Here is an 18,806-nt window from a genome sequence, read left to right as displayed (position 1 = left end):
TGACCACCTTTCATCCCATGAGTTCTGTATCAGCAGACACTTGGTATGGATGGAAGAGAGGACAGGGCTGAATTATAGACAGGCACTGTGCTCTGTGTTGAGGAATGCGTCTTTTCTCATGGAAGTCTTGTGCAAGGAAATGGCGCAGCCAAACTTACCTAAAAAAGATTATTCTGGAAGATTCCTTAGCCTCTCCCTCACCATCTCGCACAGAGTGTTACAGGAGCCAGAGAAGGTGCTGGCCTAGAGCATGGGGTTTAGGTCATACATGTGCTTCTAAGAGGTGGAACCAGAAGCTAAGCCACGTGCTGGCTGATGCTAACACAGCTTCTTCTGTGAGTTTACATCTCCTCTCCTAACATGGGCGGAGGGTAAGACCCGCATCCTAGACTTTCCCACCACCACTGCCAATACCACCAACGTTTTAAGTCAATGCTGAATTGTTGTTTGCCATCGAGTCAGAACCAACTCATAATTGACCCTCCAGTGGGTTTTCACGGGCAGTAAATCACACAGGAGGAGATTGCCCAGCCTCCCTTGGAGCAGCTGGTGGGTTTTAACTGCGTGCCTTTTGGTTGACAGTACAGTGGTGTGTTTTTGTCTAGTCACAAGAGCTTTATATTGAAGTCAGGAATGGATTGAGTGAAACTCCAGCTCTACTGGCCCGGGCTCAGCCAGAGCAGTTCTGTGTGTCTTTCCTCAGCCTGAGATCTGACTTCAGTGCTCACTTGTGTAAGAAAGCATTTTTGTGGCAGCATCTGATTCGTACAGCCAGGATCCTATCAGACTGTTGCCCCACACAGACCTCCATGTATCCCCTGCTGGGCTGGGAAGCTCTGGATGCCATGACCACAGTGCCCTCTGCTGGCCATTTCTAGCTGGGTCAATAATCACCACTAAAAGGATTGCTCTCACAGGACCAGTCGGAGAAGAGCCAATTTGGTCTCATCAGTCTAAACCAATTTGTTGATTCAATCGGATGCAATTATAGACGCTTAGGGACTAGATTGGCCTAATCCAGCATAATCCTGGCTTAGTCTTGTTGGGATTCCCGAGAGCCTTACTCTGTACTTCTACTCTAAGACCGGCCTGCTCCCCACTTACCTGGCTTGCTACCAGCAGTACCCCCCTCTGATCCCCATGACAGGATTCTCAGAGTGGGCAGGGGAGCTCACCACCCTAGGCAGCCTTTGTACCTTTTCTTGCTCCTTGCGTGGCCACCTCCCCCTCCCAAAGCAGCTTTTAACCCCTCTCTGCCCTCTCACGCTTTCTCTGAGTTACTGAAGCCAGCACAGCCAAGTGCCTTGTGGAGAGACTAGTTCCTATTGGAAGAGAGATTAATTAATGTCATCAGGGCAGGAGGACTAAGCCCAGGTGAAAAAAGGGGCTGAAAAGGGGGTTTAAGGAACTATCCAGCTCCAGGAACTTGTATCTTTAAGTGAAGACTGCAGATGCACAAGCTCATAGCCTTCGAGCCAGTCACCCTCTTTGCTACTTGGCCCTCAGTGTTCAGGCTACGCTATTGCTCAGTGTGGGGCTTCTACCTGATGAGATGGGTTCAGAAGGAGAAAGAGAACCAAGAGCAAAGCTGAAGGCGCTCTCAGATGGGGCAGCAGGTGTGGGGAGGGCTGGGCCTGCACAGTGACCAGAGTGGGTGGCATTCCAGGGGGCTCTTGGAGAGCTTACCTTTCGAGAAGGCTTTTCTGCGTTGTCCAGGTCTCCATCCAGGTGCGGCATGGCGAAGGAGCTCAGGTCCTAGGATGTAGAGAACACTAGTCAGTGATGGTCACACGTGGCCTCCACCCAGGGGCTCCAAAGGCCTCTACGTGTGTGTGTGCTCCTTCTTGGGGGCAGTGAGGTGAATGAGGTGCAGGGACGGTGAGCAAGCGTCAGTCCCTCTTCTAACAGCCCTGCCCTCTCCACTGTCCTGTCCGGAATGCCGAGTCCCACTTCCAGTGGTGGCCGCCCCACCCCTCCAACCCAGGGAGGAGAATGAACGGGAAGTGGCCATGAAAAGAAGACGCAAAGGAGAGGATGGCAGGAGAGAGAGGAAGGTCCATCTTGGGGTATGCGGGGATTCGCTGACAAGGGCCTGTGTGTGCGGGCAAGGAGGGATGGGGCGACAGCTCTGTGAACCACCAGCAACCCCTGTGCTCATGTGTGGCCCATGGGAGAAAGGAAAGCCAGCAGGGCCACAGGCTGCCATCACAGTCACCCTTTACCCTCAGCCACCCCCCACCGAGGCAGACTTCATGTCTGGAGACCCGCTCCTTCATCTTTCTAGCCCTCACTTCCCACCCACCTCAGATGGAGCCCTGGCTGCCTCCTTGTGCGCAGGCTTGCTCTTTGGTGGACAGCTTGTCCTCCAAAGCATTTCCGGCTGTCATGCCCTGTGCATCCCACTAACCCTCTGCATCACGGCAGCATGCAAGCCTCCAGTGACAGACACGTGGTAACTGCATGAGGCGCACTGTCTGGGACAACCTCGGCTCCCATTAACCCCAAACCACATTAGCCGTGAACGAACAAGTGGAGGCTGCAAGCCACACCCTCATCTGAAGCCTGGAGCCTCCTATCACCAGGGCAACAGCTCCTGGACCACGGAGGTAAGTGCTGACCTGGGCAGGTCCAATGCTGTGCCCCAGAATTCCCAGCCTAGAAAGTCCTTGGGTGTGTGCACCCCAGGAGCACGTGAGGACTACCAGGGAGGATCTCATGCTCAGGTACCCCACAGAGATGGCCCAGGTGCAGGTGCAGCCTTGGAGAGAGCCAGCACCCTCATTTGGTTTAGCTTCTCAGGAACTGCTCAGAGCCGGCTGGAGTGGGGCCCTCAGCATGTACCTGGTCCAGGTCCAACCCACCCTTGCAGTACCCACCCCCCAACCCCTCCCCAGCCGATGCTGCTGTTGTTTTACTGTTGAGTCAGAACCAACCTATAGCTGACCCTCAAGCATGTCTTCTGAGGCGGTAAATAGCACGGTAGGAGATTACCCATCCTCCTGTGGAGCAGCTGGTGGATTTGAACTGTGTGTGTTTGAGACTGCAGCACAGCTTCTCACCAACAGGCCACAATCCACCAACTATTAACATTTCCAAACACAGCTCTGTGGCTGGATCGTTTGGAATGTATTGCTCTCAGATCCACATAAGTCTGCATACGGCTCAGCTACAACCATCCTGGGGGTCCCCCCACCCCTCCTGAATAGCACCATCTTCTCTCTCAAGCCCCAGTGCCGAGCCTGCACCAGGACAGTGGGAATCACCAGAACTGGCTCCTGCCAAACTCAAACCCTGGAGCCCTGTCGTCCTCAGGGCCTTGGACTTCCGGCCTCACCATCCTCATTGGCAGCATGAATTCCTGCCAGTCAAAGTCCGAACCAAAGATCACCTCAAGGTTTCTACCCATCAGCAGACAAAATGAATCACTCTCTGGTCCTGAGCCCATGGAACCCTTACTCTACACCTCAATTGCTATTTATCAGTCTATTCTCCTACCCAGACCGGGACCGTCAAAGGCAAGGAGGGAATAATTAGTCACCTTGCATTCTGTCTGGCATATATGGTAGGTGTTCAAAAATGTCTGAATTAACTCCTCCACAAACCACCCACCCCAGAACTACCATGTGGGCTACAGCTGAGCGCACAAAGGCCCCAGGAGCAGTTCACAGGGAGGGGGGCAGGCACAGGCCATTATCTGCAGCTTTAATGAGTACATTCCTCTCGTGTTTCACATGGTCATTACCTGCAAACATTTGTTCAGCAACAGCAGTTTCCACCTAGGAAAGCATTTCATAAATACTTGTTCCTCACACATCAGCCTCAACACCAGGCCTCCCACCACGGAGGACCAGAAAGGCCAAGTTGCTCATGCCAAGATGTTCTGCAAAGAGCTAAGGCTAAGCCTTAGTCCTTTTTCTTCAAGGGCTGCCTTTTAGCCTGGCCTTTAGCCCATGCAAGCCTTCCTGATGGCATGCCCAGTCAACCAGGTCACTGCAATGTGCCCACTTCTCAGTAGACTTTACTGGAAGGTTCCTTGTTCTGCCTCCTATTATTCTAATCTTGGCCTTCATCTTCCAGAGCACCCTGGATGCTGGGTGTGGGAAAATCTCTACCTATAACTCGAATAACAAGACTATTAGCTTGTAGGCTCCAGAGGGCCTAGGATTCTGGAATTTACCCTGCTTCTTCAACATGCCAGCCAAGTCTCAACTGTGCAGGGGTCCAGCATGTCATGAGGCTCTGCTGAGGCATCAAGAGAAGTTTAAGACTGAAGACACAGATTCATAACTCTGGAATTTGCCTCAGATGCACAAAACGTGTTTTTAGAACTTGATGTCCTGCTTGGAGATTATTGTCAGGGTTTTCAAGGAAAGTCCATGTCTAGGACTTTAGCTGATAAGATCACCTGCCAAGGAAGCACCAGAACAACATAGAAAATGTGAACCTTCGCCACAGCTTTGATGAAATTCCCAAGAAATGACGTGACTTCCAAAGCAACTTATGTGCCCCCTCTCTTCAGAAATCCACACAAAATGAAACACCTCACAAAAAGCAGGGTTTTGGTGAGCTCTGGTGGCCTAGTGGCAAGAAGCTGCGCTGCAATCCCAGAGGTGAGCTGTTTGAATCCACCAGATGCTCTGCTGGAGAAAGAGGGACAATTTCCTCCTGTACCTGTCAGATCTGATTTGACAGTACACACACACACACACACACACACACACACACTAAAAATTTTTTAAACACACAAAAAAGCTATTAACAACACAATCAGTTAATCTGCCATTAAAAAAAATCTTCCTATTGATGTCTTTGCATTGTGGTGTTGATGAAGAGTGTTGAATACACCATAAACTATTGATAGAACAAACAAATCTGTCTCGGTGGATGTGCACCCAGGATGCTCCACAGTGGGAAGAATGGTCTCACACACTTGGGGCGTGCTGTCAGGAGGGGCCAGTCGTTGGAAGAAGACATCATGCAGGGAAAGGTGGCGGGTCAGAGAAAGAGAGGAAGACCCTCAAGGAGGTGGACTGACACAGTGCCGGAACCAATGGGCTCAAGCATATCGGAGATGATGAGGATGGCACAGGAAAGAGCAGGGTTCAGATCTACTGGTCACAGGGCTGCTAGAGAGAGAGTTGACTTGCCAGCACTAACGGTAATACTGTTTCTTCATATAAGTTGACTTGCCAGCACTAACGGTAATACTGTTTCTTCATATGGTCTTTGCCTACAGAAATGAGAAAAGCAAGTGGTACTGTTACAATCTACACATGCAGATGATAAATAGTGATGAATGGGAGGTAAAAGTCACACCTCCCAGTCACTTCCTGACTGATGCCCCTTATGTGCAGCCACCACCCATTTGTCAGTGAAGGCTTATGTGTTGCTACAAGGCTGAATATGTCTCAGTGGGGTTTCCAGACTAAGAAGGACTCGGAAAGAAGGCCTGGAGATCTGTTTTCAAAAACTACCCCAAAAAGTGTTCTTTAGATCACAATTGTCTGATCCACACTGAAAGATCATGAGTACAATGCAGGAACAGGCAGCATTTAGTTGGGATCTCCATGATCCAGAATCTGATTCAATGGCAGCTGCTGAAGCACACCAGATGAAGATCCTGAGAGTCAGAGAGATGAAACCGCCTGCCCACAGCCAGACGACTAGACAGGAGTAAGTAGGCATGATAACCTGGATCCATCCACTCCTATAGCTCAGACATCCTTCTATTAATCTCCACTATTCCCATGCGCCTTATAAAGGCCATGGTTTTTGCAATCACTTGTTATGCATCAGAGAGTTAGACAATGACTAGGGAGGATAGAAGGAGTATTTGAGCTGTGATGCTGGAGAAGAGTACTGATTGTACCATGGACTGCCAAGAAAACAAATAGATTCATCCTAGAGAGGGTTAAACCAGGCTGCTCCTTGGAGGCAAGGATTCTGGGGCTTCGCCTGACATACTTTGGACATGTTGTAAGGAGAGACAGGTCTTTGGAGAGGGACATCATGCTGGGCAGAGTGGAGGGACGGTGCAGGAGGGGAAGACCCTCTATGAGGTGGGTTTATTCAGTGACTGGGGTAATCGGGATGGATGTGTCAGAGGCAATGAGATTGGCACAGGATAGAGCAGGGTTTAGGGCTGTTGTACATAGGGTCGCTATGAGTCGCAAGCGACTTGACGGCACATAACAACAACAACAACAACAACATTCCCATGGTGAGAAGATCTGGCAGCCTAGTGGTACGAAGCCGTGCTTCTGACCCAAGGAAACACAGTTCGGATCCACCGGCTGCTCTATGTAAGAAAGACAGGCAGTCAACGCCTGTGTGACTCACTGCCTCTGAAAACCTACTGGAGGGTCAGTTACAAGTGAGTTCCGATTCAGTGGCGCATAACAACAACAAGAAAAGTAACTTTCTTGGTATTTCTATTTTTCAGGAATAGAAAAACAACTTGGTGTCTACGGCCATACCACCCTGAACGCGCCCGATCTCGTCTGATCTTGGAAGCTAAGCAGGGTCGGGCCTGGTTAGTACTTGGATAGGAGACCGCCTGGGAATACCGGGTGCTGTAGGCTTAAAAAAGAAAAACAACTTGGTATCGGAGGCTGTAAAGACACGGAGCTGCTTCTGTGAAATAAGAGCATTTTTGGTACCATGTGACCTCAGGGGATGAAGGAAGGATGAGTGAGGATTTGTAGAGTTCAATCATTTGTTCCCACAGCAGCTTATGAGAATTCTTAATTCACCATCACTTAGAAAAGTACACAGAACTCCACCACTGAATAGCAATCACTTGATGCACTCTGCGTACAGTTCAGAGTCTTATATCCCACTTTCCATCCACTGGTCTCAACGCCTCCCTCAAGACAATGAACCATCTGGTGTTTGCAGCTGGCCCACGCGAGCTCCTGGCGCAGTCCACTCCTTCCCTGGAGCTGACAGCAGGCACCGTACAGCATGCACGGCTCCGATACTCTCCCGGGCCCTCAGCTTTCCTGATATTTTCCTCTCAAAACTCCTGTTGATACAGCTGGGACCCGCTCCCCACCCCACCCCTGAGCTGATCAAGTGCAAAGGCAGGACAAACAGGAAGGCTGCTAGCACAGCGACTGTGGCCTCTGCCCCAGAGCCAGTGAGGGTCCCAGTGTCAGGCTCCCGACAGAACATCCCGACTGAGGAGAGAATCCCTCCAGGGAAGCTTTCTTCTCCATCCCGCTGAGCAGGCCTCAAGGACACAGAGCACCAGAAACATTTGACCCCCTTCCCTGCATCCCCCCACAAGCTGTGGCACCACTGAGTGTGCCTTCTAGGCCTCTCCAATCCCACACCTCCATGTACCTCCCCACACCTGGAACATAGCCTGCTCCCCGAATCACAGGCAGGTTCCAACCCGGTCCCATGAACAGCATGCTTGCTCTCTGGATGATCCTGGACACATCAAAATGCCACTTTTTGTCTGTCTAATAAAAGATTAAGGAGATTGCTTCTTTTAAGGAGAGGCCTTTGCTTGCACCCACCCTCTCTGCTTTTACCTGCTGCACTGAGGCCCACCTGAAGGTGCCAAGCCCACTTCAAGAGAAGGCTGATATACAGAGAGTAAAATGCATCTCCTAGCTTAGGATGACTATCGCCCACTTGCACACTCAGAGGCTCGGACGTTCGAGTTGTCACATGCGCAGTACGCATCCCTTAATCAGTGGAGGAATGGAGGCATTTCCTTCATGGACGTTTATAGAGAAGTATCTTGTTGTTATGTGCAGTCAAGTCTATTTCAACTCATAGTGACCCTATGTACAATAGCCCTGAAACCTGTTCTATTGTGTGCCAACATTATCATCTCTGACACACCTACCCTCGTTACTCCAGTTACTGAATCAATCCATCTCATCAAGAGTCTTCCTGTCTTGTGTTGTCCCTCCACCCTTACAAGTATGACATCCTTCTCCAAGGACTGATCCCTCCATGCAACATGCCCAAAGTATGTCAGACAAAGCGTTAGAATCCTTGCCTCCAAGGAGCAGCTTGGTTTAACCTTTTCTAGGATGGACTTGTTTGTTCTCCTGGCAGTCCATGGTATATTCAATATACTTCTCCAGCTCCACAGTTCAAAGGTATCAATTCTCTTTCTATCATCCCTAGTCATTATCCAGCTCTCTGAAGACTATGGCCTGAATTGGGTGCACTTTAGTCTCCAGACTGAAAGTATTGCTCTTCAGTACTTTGGAGAGGTCCCTGACAGCTGACTTCCCCAATGCTTTGAGTGTTTACCAACTGGCTTCTTAAATCCCAGCTGTCCTGGTTTCTAGATTGTTTGCAAGGAACTGTTGCTGTTGTGTGCTGTTGAGTCAGAACTGACTCCTAGCTGACCCTTTTGTGGGTTTTCAAGGCTATAAATCCCATGGGAAGAGACTGCCCATCCTTCTGCCAAGGAGGAGCTGATGGATTATAAATACGGGTAGTCCTAGTGGGTACTTGAGGTGACTCCCAGAAGGCAGTGATTGGCCTCCTTAGCCCCGGGGTCCACCCAGAGACCCTCATTCTCATTTCCTAACTACTGGGCCCCCTTGCTCACTGGTCTGCTTGAGCTGCTCATATGCATAACCTCATCCCTATTAAGCTGTCTTTGTGGCGACCTGATGCTCAACCCTTGTTGCAACGATCTTGACACAAACAAGGTGTCTCATGATTGATGGTCTATGTAAAATTCCTCAATCATTACCAAAAAGGAGATTGGTTACCATGGTTTCGGAGGAGGGAGCCTGCCAGAGGCAGGGATAATTGAAGCCTTTGAACACCTTCATTACCCAACCACTCTCAGGGGAAAAAAGTAAGGAATAAATGGTGAGGGTTGGAACTCAGCAACAGGCAATCATGAACTTAACCCGCAGACAAGTTCCAGACGTATCTATTTTCCCCAGAGGGTACCTTGATCTCTGACTGCAATCTGGGAGACATGCTGATGTCAGAAAGCCACTCCTTTTATTCTGTTTCTCCCTCCTTTCCCACTGCCATGCATGGCTGGGTGGTTGGGTTACATGTGGCCCTGCGTTCCCCTTGCCAGAAGAGTCAATGACCTCCCAGCATCTGAGGACCAATGACAATGGAATCTGTGTGCACCCCACCTGTCCACAGGAAGGGTTATGGAACAGGGCTATTTCTCCAAGTAAAGAAGCTCTGAGTTTTACTAAAAAGGCATAACTTAAAGCCCAACTCTTCTTGCTCACTACTCCCCGGCTCCCTCCCCCTGGTTCCTCAAGCCTGGTAGCAGCAACTAATATTAAACTCTTGTCCTCAAAAACAAGAAACTGCAGCATCCAACACTAGCGTGCTCAAGAGGCCTCAATTGGTCCAGGGCTCCTTTCTGCCACTATGTGGGTCAAACTATTTAGCTTCTAAGAGCTTAGGATTTCAACCTGTACCAGGAAGATAAAGTCCCTTCTCTGTCACAGAAGCTGTTTGGGAAACAGAAAGAGTTCTATAAATTAAGGCCTTCTCCACAATGCAAATCCCTATATGGTGGTGGTGGTGGTGGGGCAGCATCAGAGTGGACAACTTCTACCAGAAGAGCCTGAGGCTGTGAGATGGTGAAGGGCCCGGACAATGTCCAAGGGCTTGACCCTCAGAAACCAAATACTGCCACATTGAAGCCAGCCCAGAAGTCAGACAGAAAGGTTGTCAAAGATCTCAGAGGCTTCTCTTTATGATTATAATGCTGTTTTTATCCTCTCTGAATGAGGTAACAGGAAGAAGAACGTGCCCACGATGGTTCCTAAGCCTGTCATCTGCTCCATCCAGCATCCACCCTCTTCTGGGTCAAAGGAAGCTGGCCTTGCCCCCTACTGAGGTAGGTTTTGCTCCAACAGAGTTAAATGGAAGTTGCCCATTCTAGACCAGCACCACTTAGCTGGTATCCAGAAGAACAACTCCAATCTTTCCAGGTATGTCCTATCTCCAGAGATATAAAGGGATAGCAAGTTGTTCCATCAGGGAATCTGAGGGTAGTGGTGCCCCACAGGGTGAACCCACGTGAGGGAGCACAGACTATAGGCTGGTTCTTGGATGGAGAAGAGGAATCAAGTCAGCCCAGTTGGTAGAGGTGTCTTCTGGACACCTGCATGCCCTGCCTCTGTTCAAGGGCCTGAGGAATGGCCAAAAGCAGTAGTGGGAAAGTGGACAAGCCCAGTGTGAAAGCTGTGCCAGGTGGCACCTTCTGGTGAAGAACAAGATACAATCCAGTGGCTCTACATTCACTGCCAGGAAAAACATTTACAATACATTAATCACAGCAGCAGATTTAGAAGAGCCTCATAGCCACACTATAGCTTAACATTTTAGAGCCTCACTTGTAAAATGGGGACAATAATTCATATTTTCTAAGTCTCTTACTTAACTTTCTGTCATGGCACATTGTCATCCTGTATCATAAGGAATCTAAAACTTGGAGTAGAATGTAAAGAAGTCAAAACAAGGGAGAAAAATGCTGAAGTAAAACCTAAACAGAAGATTTCAAAGGGCAACTGGAGAAGACAAAGCAAAGAATTATAATGAAATGTGCAAGGAGCTGGAGTTAGAAAGCCAAAGGGATGCACATCCAAAACTTTTCCAACAGGGTAAAAAGGGAAAACACAGACTGGGAAAAAGTATTTGGTAATAGTATGTCAGATAAGGGACTTATATCTAGAATTTATAAAATATTTGAGCATCACAACAAGATAAACAATCCAATTGAGAAATGGGAACAGGATATGAACAGACACTTCACTAAAGAAGACATTCAGATGGCCAGCAGGCACATAAAGATATGCTCAAACTCCCTAGCTCTAAGAGAGATGCAAATAAAAATAAATATATCATCTCACCCCAGCCAGAATAGCAAAATTTAACAGAACAGCAAGCAACAAATGCTGGCGAGGCTGTAGAGAAACTGGAACCCTTATTCACTGTTGGAGGGAGTGAAATATGGTGCAACCACTGTGGAAGGCGGTGTGGTACTGTCTCAAAAAGTTGCAAATAGAGATACTATTTGACCCAGCAATTCCACTACTGGGAATATACCACAAAGAGACCATAACTGCCCCCCAAGCAGATATATGCACACGCATGTTTATTGCAGCTTTGTTCACAATAGCAAGGAGTTGGAAACAACCCAAGTGCCCATCAACAAGCAAATGGATAGAGAAGCTGTGGTATATTCACACAATGGAATACTATGCTGCATTCAAAAACAAGGAACTCATGCAATATTATTCAAATTGGGTTACCCTGGATGACATTATGCTGAGTGAAGTATCTCAGTCACAAAAGGACAATTACTGCATAGTGCCACTGTTGTAAAACTGGACTGACATCAGGATTGCGGGGAGACTGAGAAAGATGGGATAAATTATATATACTGCATTGAAATAGATGAGGGAGAAAACTGTTTAAAAGGGATATGTGATTAGGTATTATTGTCATGACAGGAGTACAGAATGAAGACTGCATAGTGGAGTGGACTTGGGGGGACGGACTGTATGACAATGAAAAAATTTTCCCTTTAATTTTCGAAGAGAAGAGCGAATTGGGGGGAGGGATGGGTGGGCAGGGAGAAAAGTGCAACAATGAATGAATGGAAATCCTCAGTCTCTGCAAACTTTCATTAAAATTAATAATAATAATAATAAATTTTTTAAAAAGAAAGCCAAAGGGGAAAAACACACTTGGTATTTCTCAAGCTGAAAGAACTGAGGATCAAATGCAAGCCTCAACTTGCAATATAGGCAAAATCTTGAATGATGGAGGAAGCATCAAAAGAAGATGGAAGGAATATACAGTCACTGTATCAAAAAGAGTTGGTCAACACAAAAGTAGAATATGATCAAGAAATAATGGTAGCAAATGGGCATTAACAAAAAGAAAAAGTGTGGTCACAGGAACTGATGTAATAGCAATTGAAGTGTTTCTGCAGAGAGATGCAGCTCTAGGGGTGTGCACCCGCTTATGTCAAGAAATTGAGAAGACAGCTACTTGGCCAAGACTACTCTATTACTGACTAGAAGAGATCCACATTTGTTCCTATTCTGTAAAAACAGTTATCCAACATAGTGTGGAAATCAAAGAACAATATCAATATCACATGCAAGTAAAAGCACCTTGCTGTTGTTGATAGGTGCCTTCCAGGTGACTAAGACTCACAGTGACCCTATGACCCACAGCTCAGAACACTGCACCACCCTGTACCATCCTCACAACATCAAGCCTATTGTGGAAATCAATGTGTCAACTTATCTTGTTGAATCTTCCTTTCTTCTGCTGACTCTCTACCTTTCCCAGAATGATGTCTTTTTCCAAGGACTAGTTCCTCCTGAAAACATGCCCAAAATATGAGAGATGAAGAGGTCACCATTCTTGCCTCTAAAAAGCACTCTGGTTGCACTTCCTCCAAAATGAATTTGTTTGTTCTTTTCACTGTCAATGGAATACTCAGTACTCTTCTCCAACACCATAACTCAAAGTCATTAATTCTTCTTCTGTTATCCATCCAACTGTCAGGTTTCAGAAAAGACCGTGGCTTGGATCACGTGCACCTTAGTCTTTAAATTAACATCCTTGTTCCTTAGCATTTTGGAGAGGTCCTTGCCAGCAGATTTTCCCCAATACATTATATATTTTGATCTTTTTCTTTCTTTTTTTAATAGTGATTTTAATGAAATTTTACAGAAAAGTTAGATTTTCATTAATTCATTGTTGCCATTTTCCTCTCTACCCCTTCCAGTTCACTTAAAACAAAAATTACTCATTCATTGTTGCACAATTTCTCCCCTTCCCCAATCCACTTTGTATGCACCTCTTTCCTGGACTGTTGTCATACAAATAAGGCCTAATCATATATTCCTTTTAAACAGTTCTTTCCTTCATCTGTTCCAATGCAGTGTGCATTATTTATCTCCTTTGCTTAGTTTCTCACCAACCTCCATTGTCAGTCTTGTTTTATAACAAGTGTGTAATGCAGTAGTTGTCCTTTTGTGACTGAAATATTTAATTCAGAATGATGGCATTCTCCAAGGCCACTCATGTTGTGTAATATTTTACTAGTTCCTTCTTTTTTCATTGCTGTGTAGTATTCCATGTGTGCATATACCATAAGTTCTTCTACCTATACATTTTTTTATGGTCACTTGGGTTGCTTCCATCTCCCTGCTATTGTGAATAAAACAGCATTAAACATGAAAGTGTGTGTGTGTGTGTGTGTGTGTGTTTAGGTTCCACCTCCCTGCTATTGTGAATAAAACAGCATTAAACATGAAAGTGTGTGTGTGTGTGTTTAGGTGTCAACTTTGGTTTCCTTAGGGCTCATATATTTAAAAGTTGGGCCTGAGTGTTTATATTTTAATCCCTTGTTACTATATTTTGGAGGACCATTCTTCTAAGTCATATAGCACTCTGGTCAATTTGCTGTGCTGAGGTAATTTGGGTTTACTGTGACACTGAACCTTGTGTCACTGGAGTCTCAAATACCATAATGAAACAACTGTGTCATAGGTGTGTCAAATGCCATAATGACTACCCATCATGGGCAGTGTTTGGTGGAGCTCCCAGATTGATTCAGGTTTGGAAGCTGGAGTGGCATCCACTTCCCCTGGAAACTCTATGAACTTTGAGAAACGATTATAGATACAGAAAGGCTTCAGACCTTTTATTCGTGTGTGTGTGTGTGTGTGTGTGTGTGTGTATCTCCCTTGTATTTAAAAGTCAGTTGGGCACAAGGGTCTAGTATTATTTTTGGAGGAACATTCTCTAAGTTGTACAGCACTCTTCTGTCAATTTGCTGTACTGAAGTAATCCGGGTTTGCTGTGAAGCTGCACCTTGTGCCTTTGCGGGAGGGGGGGGTGTCAAATGCTGTAACAGCTGCCCATGGTGAACAGTATTTGGTGGCGCTCCTAGTTTAAGACAAGTTTGACAGCAGGAATGACATCCAATTCCTAAACCACATGCCTCTGGAAACTCTATGAACTTGGAGAAACTATGATAGTTATAGAAAGGCTTCAGGCCTTTTTTGTTCATAAGGTCGCTATGAGTTGTGCTCAACTTGATGGCAGTAAACAACAACAACATGTTCTTAGTAGTGGAATTGCTGGGTCAAATGGTATTTCTAGTTCTAACTCTTTGAGAGAGTGTCTTACCACCTTCGACAGTGGTTGCATCATATCTTTTGATCTCTTCACTTGTTGCTACCATAGTATTGATTGTGGATCCAAGTAAAATGAAATTGCTGGCCAATTCTCACTTCTCTCCATCTACCATGATGTTTCCCGCACTGCCTGTAGATTTGAACCACTGCCTTTTCAGTTAGTAGTGTAGTATGTGGAGCACCACATTTATTTATTCTTCAGGGTCATCTCTCATTTAAGTTCAGTTGGCCTCTTTGCATTTTTTTCCCTCCACAGACATAGTAAAGCTCTTGTTCCAAATTAACTTTGACAAAGGTAGGCTGCATATGAATCAGCTTTGCAGCAGTCCTTCAATTTCTATGTACAAACTGGACAATGAATAAGCAAGATCAAAAAGAACAGATACCTTTGAATCATGGTGTTGGCAAAGAATATTGAACATACGGTGGACAGCCAAAAGAATAACTTATCTGGGAAGAAATGCACCCAGACTGCCTTTGTGATGGTTGACAACATGGCCATGATCCTCCATCTAATGTAGATCCTGTATGCTGGAATTTCTAACCTCGATGATGTTAAAGAGGTAGGATTCAACCCAGTCTTGTAATAATAAGATTGGTCTAATCTGATGGAGGGGCCATCTCCTCAAGGGTGTGGCTTGCCCTGAATATCTGTATGGATTTTGGAAAAGCTAGAAGTTTGCTGTACATCCTATATCCGGCTCAGAACCTCCAGTCTAGAAAGAGTGGTCTGCCAACCTTAGACTCAGCAGACTTCAAAGCCAGTAGATTTAAACCCGACCTGCCTGCTGAAGATTTGAAATCATTAGCCTCCCCAGATACTCCTCTCTTGAGGTCTGATCTGCAGACCTGGGACTAGTCAGCGTCTACAATCACGTAAACAATCATGTGGATCTAAAATCTCTCTTTCTCTATTGAGTTATCAACCCGTCTCTCTAGTTCTTGCACACACACACACACACACACACACACACACACACACACACACTTGGGGATGTTATCAAGAGAGGTCAGTAGCATGTTGGCAAAAGAAGCAGCGCCTTCGAGGTGGTTTGGCAGTGGTTACAGCAGTGATTGCGAAGATGGTACAGGATCAGGGGATGTGTTTTTTCTGTGACATACAGGGTTGCTGCAAGGCAGAGACAGCTTGACAGTATCTAACAAGAAGAAGAACCTCTCACATTCAAGACCATGGCCATTATAATGAAATACAAAAAACAAACCTAAAAAACCCCACCCTTCATTGCCATCAAGTAGGAACTAACTCAGAGCTGACCCTCTAGGGGGTTTTCTGAGGCTGGAAATCATGTGTGAGGAGATTAACCATTTTTCTCCCTGGAGTCACTGGTGAATTTGGACCTAAGCCACCAGGGCTCTTCCCCAAGGAGCTCTGGGAGCTGTTCCTAAACTCTCTTGAGCACATAAAAGCCACCGTGTCCTCCTGAGACTAGATCACTCAGATGCACTGACCCAGGGGCTCCTGTTCTCTCCAGGTCAGGACTAAGCAGCAGTGTCGCGTGGGAACAGCCAGGAGGTGTGCCACATCTGTCTCTTCCAGGGCTGAGCTCCTGGCAGCTCTTGAAATCCCCAGTTAAACCCCACCCCTGGGAAGGACAAGCTGTCCAAGAAAACCCCCGAGGGCTTCTGAGCACCATTCAGCTAATGACTCCCCAGTGGCCATGTGCGAGCCCCTTTTTCACTTTCTTTTTGTTGACTCATCTCTTTTAGTAGATTCGCTCCTGTGTGGCAGGACAGGAGAGGCAGGTCCTAGAGATGCTCCTGCTAGGCTTCCCTGGTGTCTGCTGTTTTTACTTCCCACCAGCCCATTCCCTTCTGGAGGGGCTCCTTACATAAGGACGAGAGGGGAGGAAAATGGCCTGCAGAGACCTCTAGATCAGCAGCCACAGCAGGAAATCAGGTACAAAAAACAGGGGGCTATTTGTGGATGTGTTTTCTCAAGGAAACAAAATAAAAAAGCCTGCCTCTTACATCTCAGGAACTGGGTTCAAAGATAACATCTCTGAGGTCAGGCCATTTGTGATGAGAATCTGGTCACTGAAATGTCCTTGTTACTGCCCCTCAAGTGCAGGGCTGATGCCCAGGGACCTGGGCACTGTAACTGGGCCTCTAGTCTGGGCCTGGCTTGGATTCCATCATGGAAGAAGTCCTTACACAGCTCAAATGATGAAGTGCTCGCCTACTGGCTGAAATGATGGGGGCTCTGTGGTAAAAAGCTGCTCTGTAATCCCCAAAGCACACAGTTCAAATCCACAAGCAGCTCAGGAGGAGAAGGATGGGCAGTCTCCTGCCATGCGATTTACAGCCTCTGAACACTAGCTGGAGGCTCAGCTATGAGTCAGTTCTCCCTTGATGGTACAACAACAAACAATAAAGCCACCTAGTCATACCTTGGATGACAGGCCTGGCAATCCACTTCCAAGAAATGGTGGTGGTTGTTGTTTTGTTGTTATCCACCACTCAATTCACAGTGGCCCTATCTGTGTACAAGAAAATGAAAGCATCATTCCCCAAATCCCCCGAGTCCTTGGGCCCACCACTGGAGCCACTGTGCCCACCCATCTCCCTGAGGGTCTTCCCCAACCAGCGCTCTGACCAGCCACTTGATCAAGCACGATGCCTCTCCACAGGGACCATCCCTCCTGATGACATCCTCAAAGGCTGTCTCCCCATCCTTGCTTCTTAGAAGCATCCTGGCTGTTTCTTCCCAGATAGTTCACTGTTCCTGGCTGACCATGGTATAGTCAACAATTGGCCAACACCACAATTCAAAGGTATCAGTTCTTCTTTGGTCTTCCTTATTTATTGTCCAACTTTTCTTATTCATAGTGTCCAACTAGGAGAATAAAAAAACGCCCTGGCTTGGATCTGGTACACCTTGGTTTTCAACGTGACATCTTTGCTCTTTAGCACTTTCACGACAGTATGTCGTTTGGTTCCTAACTGCTGCTTCCACGAGCGCTGATATGACCTCAAGTGGAACAGAATCCTGGACAACTTGAGTAAGGTTTTCAATGGCTGTGACCTTTCAGATACTTGGGTACGCTCACACCTGCAGGGTCACTATGAGTGGGAGGTGGCTTGACCACAACTGGCTTGCATTTCAGCTTACAGGAGGAAGGATGAGTCCAGCCAGAGTGCCTCACGAGAGGTACCACTCACTCACTGTCACTGGAGGCTTGCATGCTGCTGTGACACTGAAAAGTTTCCTCAGAGTTTCCAGATTAAGAGTAGGAAGGAAACCCTGGCAATCTACTTAGAAAACTCTAAAGATTGCAGCAGTCTAATTATGAGTCAGGGCCAGATCAGTTTTCAGCAGGTAACAACATGGCAGGTAAACAAGTGTTTCTAGAAAGAAACACTTCCCTGACTAGGATGTCAGCACTTCTATTTGCTCAAGGTTGAAGTCATTTGGGATCTATGCCTCTCACTGATGAAGCATAACAGATTCTAGATCAGGTCCTGAGAGTCTCTTGCTGGACTCAGAGATCCCCCTTTCAGAATGGTGGCTCCTGGCATCTCGCTTCAATTCCACGTCCTGCCTGTTGCACCCACCTGGAAGCCTTTATAACAACGGGCTTCTGTTTTTGTGCCTACAAAGAGCCCGTGGCACTCTCCCCCACCCCTTCTCCACACTGTGCTTCGTATTCCAGTGCTTGGTCCCAAAATAAGCCCACTGATCTAAGGAGAGGGCATCTTTCCAACATCTGGTTTTAGACTGAGTGGAGGTACCAGAAGCCCCTTGGAGAGGTCCATAACCGACAGAGTGGAGCTCCACAGGCGGATGGTAAATGGAGGCTGCCCAGGCGTCCCCACATGCCTATCTGATCCCTCTGTCCACACTAACCTGCTTTTCATAGTTTAAAAGATAACAGTTAATCTGTGTGCCTTTGACTGTCTGTCTGCCTAGCCCAGAGAAAATGACAGAAATCAGACAGGGGCCTTGCTGGCTAAAGCCTTTAGGCTTCAGTAAAAGGCAACAAGTTCTATGCCTGTGTTCGACACCCTCTAGGGTCCAGTCTGGCTTTGTCTTCAACTCCATCATTGCTATGGATCCTTATTATACTGCACCATTACTATCTGTCAGAAGCTTAGTCTCAAGCAGCTCAGGATACTCTCTGTCCATCCCAGCTCCAGGATCCACATATAAACTCCCATCTCGCTCTCCTGGGGTCGCCTGGCCTGAGCAACTCCCATTCTCTGTGGAGTCACCTCAGTGCCTCCCTTCACCTGGCAGCTGTGGCCTGGAGACCTTATCACGGACAAGCCAAGATTTCTTTTAAAAAGAGATTGTGTCTCAGAAACCAAGGACAAAAGACTACATTCTCTGAACAAAGTTTATGTAAACTCCACATTAACACAAAATGTAGATGCTTTATTCTGCTCTACTCTTAAAAAGAAATGTTAATCTACAACCAGGAGAAGATAAAATAGATGAATGGAACCTTCTAAGAATCAAATTCTTATGCACATCCAAAAACTTCTCCAACAGGGTAAAAAGGGAAGACACAGACAGGGAAAAAGTATTTGGTAATGACATGTCAGATAAGGGACTTATATCCAGAATTTATAAAATACTTGAGCACCACAACAAGATAAAGGTAAATAATC

The 18,806-nt window shown here is 46.8% G+C and overlaps 1 protein-coding gene across 1 annotated transcript in view; it reads right to left on the bottom strand.

Moving 5' to 3' along the window:
- Positions 1-18,806, bottom strand: part of PRKAG2 (protein kinase, AMP-activated, gamma 2 non-catalytic subunit) — a 409,636-nt gene that overhangs the window by 264,970 nt on the left and 125,860 nt on the right. Inside the window, exon 2 of the mRNA XM_006895189.1 lies at positions 1,687-1,755. Within this exon, the coding sequence (XP_006895251.1) occupies positions 1,687-1,755 (69 nt within the window). The remainder of the gene's footprint in view (positions 1-1,686; positions 1,756-18,806) is intronic.

This window comes from Elephantulus edwardii, unplaced genomic scaffold (assembly GCF_000299155.1).
Source record: "Elephantulus edwardii isolate Elephantulus edwardi_28Jun2011 unplaced genomic scaffold, EleEdw1.0 scaffold00161, whole genome shotgun sequence".
Taxonomy (NCBI): domain Eukaryota; kingdom Metazoa; phylum Chordata; class Mammalia; order Macroscelidea; family Macroscelididae; genus Elephantulus; species Elephantulus edwardii.
This window is presented reverse-complemented; position numbering and strand designations above follow the sequence as displayed.